Source organism: Astyanax mexicanus, chromosome 10 (assembly GCF_023375975.1).
Source record: "Astyanax mexicanus isolate ESR-SI-001 chromosome 10, AstMex3_surface, whole genome shotgun sequence".
NCBI classification, from domain to species: domain Eukaryota; kingdom Metazoa; phylum Chordata; class Actinopteri; order Characiformes; family Acestrorhamphidae; genus Astyanax; species Astyanax mexicanus.
The window spans coordinates 10,464,316-10,474,484 of record NC_064417.1 but is presented as its reverse complement, the minus strand read 5'-3'; the positions used below and the strand labels follow the sequence as shown (position 1 = coordinate 10,474,484).

At 35.0% G+C, this 10,169-nt stretch overlaps 1 protein-coding gene across 1 annotated transcript; it reads left to right on the top strand.

The window, feature by feature from the left end:
* The first annotated feature begins 3,189 nt into the window (after positions 1 to 3,189).
* On the top strand, positions 3,190 to 9,080 carry psmd13 (proteasome 26S subunit, non-ATPase 13). The gene is made up of 13 exons (XM_007241475.4): positions 3,190 to 3,399; positions 4,583 to 4,661; positions 4,756 to 4,790; positions 4,904 to 4,959; positions 5,589 to 5,632; positions 5,730 to 5,816; positions 6,028 to 6,199; positions 6,339 to 6,418; positions 6,515 to 6,640; positions 7,236 to 7,298; positions 7,565 to 7,645; positions 7,998 to 8,114; positions 8,888 to 9,080. The coding sequence occupies exons 1-13, from the start codon at positions 3,299 to 3,301 to the stop codon at positions 8,981 to 8,983; spliced, it is 1,137 nt and encodes a 378-aa protein (XP_007241537.3). The 5' UTR covers positions 3,190 to 3,298; the 3' UTR covers positions 8,984 to 9,080.
* Positions 9,081 to 10,169: the final 1,089 nt, after the last annotated feature.

The following is a 10,169-nucleotide window of genomic DNA, read 5'->3' as shown; positions in this document are numbered from 1 at the left end:
AGGATTTAGTACAGTACTTTATGTTTGTAGTTTAAAGCAGTTTCTTAACCCTGATCACTGCCCTAAATCTGTGTTTTCCACCTGATCCACCTGATCAGCTAATAAACAGTCATTTACTGAGTTTACCTGTTAAAATCCTTTAGCCCCCTATGGAGCCTAAATTAATCATGTAAATCCAGCAGTGTATTAGACACATCATACCACCACTTTATTAAATGCCTTTAAAGCAGAGGAAGCTCAAGAACATGCAGAACAGTGTTAATATGCAGTAGAATATGTAAGAACAGGGTTGAGAAATACTGCTGTAACGTGACTTCTGTTCATTTGTAGTTCACAGTAAGACCACATGTCCTGACGTTTATAAAAATCTCTATGCAACGTAAAGTTACATTCTTTTACATAAAAGGACACCATCTTAAGAAGAGCTCTCAGTAGAAAAAGAAATAAAAGCGCAGGAGAAAATGTAAATATATGACAGAATTGACATGCCAATACATAATAATAATAATAATAATAATAATAATAATAATAATAACCAAATCTGTTATATTATTTTAAATATTAGGTGATAACTGATCATTTTTGTTATATGTATATAATTCAGACATTGCATGCATATTTTTTTCTAACAACAGTAACTGTAACGTGGAGTAACCTGTTTAGGTTGTAAAATCACCTTATAATAATAATTTACTTTTAGTTTAAAGTAATTTCCACAAATGTTATTCTAGGAAACTATAGGGTGGGCTTGGGTTCATATTGGCAAATGTGTCCCCCCCAATATCAAGCCCGCTCCTACGCCCTTGTTGCTATATATTAATTATTAATTGTAACAGTGTTACTTTAAAAAATATATATACACATATTTGTTATTGCTATATATTTTAAAAATAAAATATATATACATCACCATTCTGAATTAGACTTATTAATATGAGACCTGAGAAATGTGTGTTACTAAGTGGTTCAGCAGGAGCACCTACGACGGTGCAGCGGGCGGTGTTCTGTCGAATTGTGCAACCTATCCAGATTTAACACGAGCGCCCATGCGTGGAAACATTTTATATTTATTATTTTTTATGGTAATTCTGTTCTTCTTGGGTGCATTAAACAACCAGAAACCCCTTGCCATTATTTCTCTGAGTTTTACAAATGCGTAAATGACAGTTGATAATAATGAAAGTAATAATAAGTGCCCCTAATATTTTGTCTAATAGCTCTATTTATTAATTACTGCATTCATTTAGTCATGGCAAGCATTATAAATTGACATCTGATCATGTAGATGTTAATGTTATCTCTGAAGGTGTAATAAAATGTAAAGTAGTTTACAGACTTGTTATATTAAAAAAAAACTAAAAACACCACAGGCTTATACATTTTAACAGATTATTTTGTTTTGTTCTCACAGTGCCAAAAGCTGTTGATGCATGCGCACAACTGATAACAGCCATGGCTACCAGATCTGTGCCCATCCTCAGTTTGCAGCACATATCAGGCAGGGGGCACAGATCCGGTAGAGACACGCTGTATTAATGGGATTTCTTGTAGAGCTAATAAAAGTGCGTAGTGAACAGTCTTGTCTTGATTACACTAAAGCAGGTTTTGTAGAAATAAAAGGGACGGACAAGCAAGTCTAACCGGCGGTACAGCTCACTTACGTTCATTAGCATTTCCAACTCCAAGTAGTCCAGAGGTCCGCATCTTTTCCTCCGTAGGCTCTTTTAAAAGCCCTAAAGATCTTCCATAGAAAAAAACTAAAGTGTACTAGTTAGTTAAAATGGACAGAATATGTTTTAGTGTTGTCACCATCCCAAACTATACTCACGAAAGGGTCTAAAAAGCGGCAAGAGTGTGCAGTTCTAGCTTAAAACAGCCCAAGAAGTCTAAAAGCAGTGAGAGTGTGCAGTTGTAGCGCAGAAAACCTGCCAAAGAGTCCAAAAGTAAAACAGCCGGATCCTCTTTCAGAGGCTGTAAGTGTTATGTGGCCAGAAGAACTCCCGCAAAAAGCGACCGACACCCCAGTCTTTAGAATTAATATATTAGGCTTAGCAGGGATGGTCATTCCAGCACACTGGTACCATTAAACACAATATTTTACCCCCTCTGCCCTCAAAAAGTCCCCTGCTTTCAACTTAGAAACAAAATAATGCAGACTACTGCTTTAATGTTACTTAGCGTTTGGGAGAACCTGGCAACTCCAAAGAAACGAAAAATGAACAGCAAATGCAGAAAAGTACTATTTTTTAAGTGAGTTCAGAGGGAAGTGTGTAGGTTTATTTTTTCTGGAATCAGTTGCCGTAATAAAGGAGTATAATATTAAGAGACATTATGAAACGAAACATCTATTTGAAAAACCATAGTCTATACAACACTGTCAAAGATAGATAAAGATACTCAAGTAAAATGGTGTGTAAATTAAGAAAATGTATATTGTAAGTGGTATATTTCATAATTTGTTTTATTACAGAGTCTGTGGCCCGTGACTACACATATATTTCTCCTTCTGGCCCCCAACAAAAAAGGTTTGGACACCCCTGGCCTGGACCTTCACATTCTGTGTTGTTAGTTATTTATTTATTAAATGTATTTTCTACATTGTAGATTAATATTAAAACATGAAAACAATTGAGGGACACATATGGAATTACATAGTACACAAATAAGTGTTTGTCCACAATCCTCTGAAATAAACCCCACAGATATGGTGATTAGGGATGAGCTGGAGCTTCGCTTCACAGTGAAGAAAAAGCAGCAGCTATTGTTCAGCACTTCCAGGAACTCGCTTCAGGAAGACGCTGAGAAAACTATTCCAGGAGACTCTCCCTCATAAAGACACTGAGATTAAAAGATACATGTGCATGATCTGTGCTCAAAGATACATGTGCTACTTTGAAGAATCTAAAGTATAACACATTCTGGTGTTTTTAACACCATTGTGTTTCTGTATAGCTTTAATTTTTTCAATACTAAATTTACAGTGTTAAAAAAACCCATAAAAAAATAAAACACATTAAATTAGAAAAGGTTTGCCTAAACTTTGGACAGGTACTGTGTGCTGATGTGTTGTTTCCTCCACATTTCAGTAGAGAATGAACTTGATTATAAAGCTGCCGGTACAGAATGTGTGGTTCCTCCCCTGTGGCTGTTATGCAGTGGTCCTGCCGCTGGGTGTCAGTAGTGACGTAACTAACTCAGCCTGAACTGTAGAGTAATTAGAGTGGGAGCTGTGCTGTTAGGCGGTTAGTTGTTAGCCGGAGTAAATACAGTAAAATCTGTTAAATCTCTGAATTTCAGGATGAAGGACGCGCTCGGGTTCCTAAAACAGCAGCAAAGCAGCAGCGCGACGCCAGAAATGGCCGCAGAATGGCACAGACTGGAGGATTTCTACAACAGAAAGTGAGAATACCCCTGAGTCACTCAGCTAGCTTAGCATCCAAGCTAAACCGGGGAACCGCCGTGTAGCCTAGCTAACAGCTAACAAGAAAAATAAATAATATAGGTTAATTTACCCGGTTTAATACAGTTATAACGGGTTTAATACAGTTATACCGGGTTTAATATAGAGGGGAAGAGGCTCGATATTCCAGTATCTGTGTCAGTTAGCACTGTTTCTGTTAAAAAAATTTAGGTTAGCTAGACTAACTACAGAACAACAGTGGTGCCTACAGCTCGCTGTATTCTGTTAAAGGACACTTAACCTAATATTATAGACACAACAGCTGTAACTTTTTCCATTATCACAGTCTAGTCGTTTATTACTGTACAATGAAATCAGCTGTCAATTGTGTTTCCAGTTCCAGTCAAAAGTTTGTGGACACCTCTTCCCATTCAACTCAGTCGTTTTGTTTAGGGTTTTTACATTGTAATTTTAATTACAATGAAGACTACATTAAAGCTATACAGGAACGCATATGTAATTATGTTGTAAACAAATTATAAAACTATTAAACAAACCAGAATGTTTTATACCAGGCTATACGATATGTCAAAAAATGTAAATCATAATATATTTATTAATATAGTGCAATTCCGAGATGGATGTGAACAGTATAAAAGCCACCAACTTCGGTGTACATAATCGTGCACTCATAGAGCTGCTGGGTTGATATGGCAAAAAAAAATACTGTCGCACAGTATTTATCATATTTTGACACACAGACAAAATGCATCAGCTGTGGCAGAATCTAATATCCTGTTATTGAAAAACTCTTTCATATGTAGTGCATTATACTTTTTGCCGAACACTAAGCTGAAGTTGGTTTGATATTCGCAGCTCCAGATTCGTTTGACATTGTCTAATTAAACAGGATATTTTACACTCTCTATAATTATATGTACAGTTGATTCTGTGTTCTTTAAGTACTGATGGTATCCTCTGTATGCTTATTGCTGATACAATAAATAAATACATTATCGATATATTGTCCAGCTAAATTTTATACTCTATTTAATTAATCTAGTGTAGAAAAGAAATGAAATAAATAAATAAATTCTTCTTATTAATATATATATATATATATATATATTTTTTTTTTTACTAATACTGTGTATGAGATTGTTTGCTTATTTGCCTTGAAAGGTTATGGCACCAGCTGACACTGAAGCTGTCCGACTTTGTCCAAGATCCATATTTCTCCAAAGGCGATGCTCTTATTCAGGTATTATATCTACAGTGTTCTACAGTATTCTGCAAAAAAAACATAAACAAATACTTTTTCAATTTAATATAATGAATCTGTCATTTTTGCACAGCTTTATGAAAACTTCATCAGTGATTTTGAACACAGGTGAGTTTGTGTTTCGGTCATAATTATTAATTTGTTAATTAATTAGTTGTATTATGAATCCTGTCTCTTACCCTGTGCTTGTTCCAAATCGTTGTTCTCTTGTTCAATTTTAGAATCAATCCGTTGTCATTAGTGGAAATGATCCTACATGTTGTCAGACAAATGCCAGGTAAAATACCCATATCATTTGAGCTGCACTGTTATGCACTGAGCTGAAGTCAGTGTTCAGTGTTGTTAATGTGGAAATCTGTGTAAACATTTTTTCAGCATAAAAGTAGGAATAAACCCATCTGTATTGTCACTACAGAGTAGTAGAAAATGTATTATCAGGTTCCAACAGCAAATTAAATAGGATTCAGTGTACACTATAAAGACAAAGGTATTTGTGCACCATAGTTTCTCTGCAATAAAGAGTATTAAAATGGGTAGTTTCTCTACTTTAGGCATGTTGTTGAGAATAGGTTCATGTTTACACTATTATTGTAGCAGTACCTTCAGGTAATTGGCAAACTGTTTATGGGCATTTGCTCCTTTATGTCAGGTATGGGAGCAATGTAAAGTAGCTAAATGCATTGGTTAGAATGGATGTCCACTAACATACTTTCTAATATTGCCAAATATCACAAACACTGCTATAAAAGCTTTATTAAAATAGTTTTGATTATTTGCTTTTTCTGATCGTGATAAATGATTTTTTTTTTCAAAACCGTTAGAATTTCAGTATCAATGTGGAGTTATACTTTATGTATTCTGTTGAGTTGAGAATTACCTGTATTAAACTGAGTTCCATTTTTACAGATCCCAATACTGCCATAACTTTTCTTGAGAAAACCAGAGAAAAGGTAAGACATACAGTAAATTATGATTTTTCACTTTTCATTGTCTTACAGATTGTTGGTCAAGTAAAAAATTATTTTATTTTCTGTCCCATGAAACCAGGTGAAAGCGAGTGATGAGGCAGTTATTCTCTGTAAAACGAAGATTGGCAGCCTCAAGCTGGACATTAATGATCTTCCAGCGACAAAGGTGGGCTGTAAGGAGCGTAAATCAAATTTAAGAAAAAATAAATAAATAAAATGTATATAATATATGTAATGTGTGTGTGTGTGTGTATATATATGTATACGTGTGTGTATTTCATTCAGATATGGTGATATTAATTATGTATAATTAAATTTTTAAATGTTATATAATTGTTTCTTTTAACCATCTTTTTTTTCTTCTTTCGTTTGTTTAGAAACTGATCGAGGAAGTGGAGGAGTTGTTGAACAGCCTGCCAGGAGTAACATCCATCCATGGCAGGTTCTACGATCTCTCCAGCAAATATTACCGCATTATTGGAAATCATGCCCTCTACTATAAAGATGCTCTCCGGTACCTCGGCTGTGTGGACGCAAAAGACCTGCCAGGTAATCCTTCACATACCTCTTTTATCATCACTAAACCTGTTTTTTTTTTTTATGTCTCTAATATGATGTGATGATCAGTGTACTGTTTTTTAGTGGTTATTGTGTTTGTAAAAGTAGTGATGTGTTTGTATTTTGTCAGAGGCAGAGCAACAGGAGAGAGCCTTCACGTTGGGATTGGCTGGGCTCCTCGGGGAGGGTGTGTACAATTTTGGAGAGCTGGTAAGCGATGCACATGTGGCTACTGCCAGTACTGTAATAAATATAATAAATAGAATTTGGTATATTAGATGCTGATCAGTGAATCATTTTTCCCAGCTCATGCATCCTGTGCTGGAGTCACTGAGGAACACAGATAAACAGTGGTTGATAGAGACGCTCTACGCTTTTAACTCTGGAAATGTGGAAAAGTTTAGAGCTCTAAAATCCACTTGGGGGCAGCAGGTGAGACAGGAGTGTTGTTCAAATTTCATGAATAGAAAATAGTGTAATATATTCAATGTTTATATTTTACTGGAGAAATTATGACCTGCAAGTTCATGATTTTTTTTTTTATATTTACATAGAATATTTCAATCATAAATGTGAGTATTATACAATCCTGCTTAATTTGCTAAATTGATCAAGAGAACTGCTAAAAGCCTAAATAATGTAAATTTCTCTGCAACTTTATGTTTGACATCATAATGTTGCCAAATGCAGTAATCCTGATAATGTATACCTTAACTTGGAGCTCCACAAATATACCTGTATTGCATTGTCTGCAAACCTAACATTAATGTTGTGTTTCTTTTGCCATTTTGTTATTGTTTTTTATTTTGTTTCCTAAGTGGTCTTACTTACAAAAGTCTTACATTTAATTTCCCTATACTTGCACATACCCAGAAATGGTAAAAATGTCAGTTGCTAAATCCAATAGTGTTGCTGTTCACATACACAAGTAATCTGCAGTAAGGTACTGATGTGAGGGATTTGTAGATATGTTTATGATGATGATGATGATGGTGATGGTGATGTGTGTTGTGTGTGTGTGTTCCAGCCTGACCTTGCTGCACAGGAGCCCAAACTCATGCAGAAAATCCAACTGCTGTGTGTGATGGAGGTGAGATGTTCAGTGTTTAGATTTGTGCTAAACATAGACATACACTAGTGTAGCTAAAAAAAAACTGGAATATTATGGATTAGTTAATTTACTGCATAGCTGCTGTTTGGAATGGAAGCAGTCAAGCCTTTGGCACTGCTGAGATTTTCTTAAAGCCCATGTTGCTTTTCTAGTAGCTTTCAGTCCCAGCTCAGTATTGATGCATAGTATTATACCCATGCTAATGGGTAAAACAGTAGTTTTTATTTTTCACGTTGTTTTCCCAGATGACTTTCACCAGACCAGCAAATCACAGGCAGCTGACATTCCAAGAAATCTCTCAGAGCACCAAGGTCCCGGTGAATGAGGTATGTTAAAATAAATTGTCTACAGAGGTCCATGTATAATGTTTGGTCATTTTGACTATTCCATTCTCCCATAATCATTTAAACAAACTATTTTTGATACTGTTCCCTAAAGACAAATGTATGTAAATGAGCTCTGTTGTGAATTTGTACCATTAAAAGCAGTTCAGACAGAAATACTCAACACATTTATAGCTCCAATAGTGGGGGCTTAACTGTTGTAGACTGACATTAATAAAGTAATGTGTAGTAAGGTGTCTTCTCTTCAAAGAGTTTATCTTTGTTGTTTAGTAAGTTTGATAACTATTTCAGTTCAGATTAGCAGAACCAGTACACTGACAGCGTTTCTTCTCAGGTGGAGCTTCTGGTGATGAAGGCTCTGTCTGTCGGACTCATCAAAGGCAGTATAGATGAGGTGGATCAGAAGGTGCAGATGACATGGGTTCAGCCGAGAGTGCTCGACTTGCCACAGGTAATGCACACACTTGGATGTAACTCAGCGTAATTATCTGTTGGATTTGATCTGTGAGGGGTGTGGCCTAAACCGTATTTCCTTGATGATTTAAAACTGTAGGAGAGTACTAAAGAGTGTGAAATTAACTTTCAACAAATTACATATGTAGGTATGTTTATGTGTTGGCTCTGCAGGGAAAAATGTATTTTTAGCCCATTTCTAGCTGATTGCAGATATTTCTTTTTCACTAAAACCATTATCTAATAATATACTTTTCATAATTGTGGGAGGATTTTTTATTATTTATTTAAATAATAAATAAATAAATAATTCAATTCATTTTGTTAATATTTTTGTGGCTGCTGGTGATATTACAAATTACCTAAATAATACATAATGATTTCAGTCACAACTGGTATATTTTGGCATAATATTGTTTGAGTTTATGATATTAGTTGTTGCAATTTTCCTGCTGGAAAAGTCTGACTGAACACTTCTGGAAACACCTTAGTTCAGATTATGGTAGTTCAAACCAATGTAGTTCAGATTACTAGAACCAACAAAGTACGGCGTTTTTGGGAAATGATTGTATTTTTATTGTTAGTTAGTTTAACAATGCATCGTACCACATTAGGACAATGTTAGGCTCCATCGTTCTACAGGAAACGCACCTCCGGTCAGCTCTTGAAAGTTTAGCTGTTGAGGGTCACGTCATTCCACTGCTGTATCAGCAGCACCAGCAGAGTTAATCTGAAGATGTGTTTGATTAGTTTCTTGTTTGTTGTGTGCAGATAAAGGGCATGAAAGATCGCCTGGACTTCTGGTGTGGAGACGTGAAGAGTATGGCCATTCTGGTGGAGAAGCAGGCTCAGGAGATCCTCACATAAACTTAAATACACACACACACGGACACCGTAACCTGTTCTTTACTTGTGAGATGTTGGTGCATGACTTTACATATTTCATTAAAGAGATTTCTCATAATGTTTGTTCTTTGTTTTGCTTTATTTTGTGGACAATAAGTTAATGCCTAGCCCACCCTTGAAAACACGAGAGACCCCACACATAAAAGATATATTGTTGAAGTTATTATTATTATTATTATTATTATTATTATTTATTATTTGCATGTTTCAGCTCATCAAACTAATTTAAATTTAAGTCAAAGCCAACACGAGTAAACACAAAATGCAGTTAACAATATATATATAATTTTGTTCCTAAATTTATTTGAGTATTGGCATGATGTCTACCTTTTGAGTATCTTTTGGTCTACTTACCTTTGTCAGGCAGGTTCTATTTCTGTTTTTTTTTTTTTTTTTTGAGAACAAGTGTGGCAGTAATCAGGCCTGGGTGTGGTTAGAGAAATTGAACCCAGGTGTGTTAGAACCCCACTGACACAAATTGTCGCAAATAGTTTATACAGCTTAATTACTCAGGAATGCATCAACACACATGATTTATACATTGTAACAAACAAGGAACCCTATTGTTTCTAAAAAAAAAAAATAGCACTTACCTCATGCTGAACTGAAGTGTTTTTGAGAATTCTAGAGGTGGGAATATTAAGAAAAAAAAAATCCACCTGGTGATGCTAATGTATTCTGTGACAGTAATAAGCCATGCAATGAACTATCATCAAAATCATTATACTTTCAGTTAATATACACTCTTATTACTAAGAAAGAAAAATCTTGTGTGAATTGATTTGAAATCTGTACATTCAAAAATGAGTAAAAAAAACATTACATTTACATCTCAAATAATGCCATTTTTTTAGCAGCTCCATGTAAAAAGGGAAAAGTAAAAAGGGAACTGACAATAACGAAGAAAAAACACCAAAATAGGCTGGGGTTTAAAGACTTAATAGTGAAAACCTTTATTTTGAGTTGTCTTTTACTAATATTTATATTTGTTTGATGATCTGAAACATTTAAGAGTGACAAACATGCAAAACAAGAAATCATCAAGGGGAAAACTATTATTCACACCACTGTATACAGTTGCAAGTAAAAGTATGTGAACCCTGTGGGATTACTAAGATTTCTGCATAAATTGGTCATGTGTTCTGAT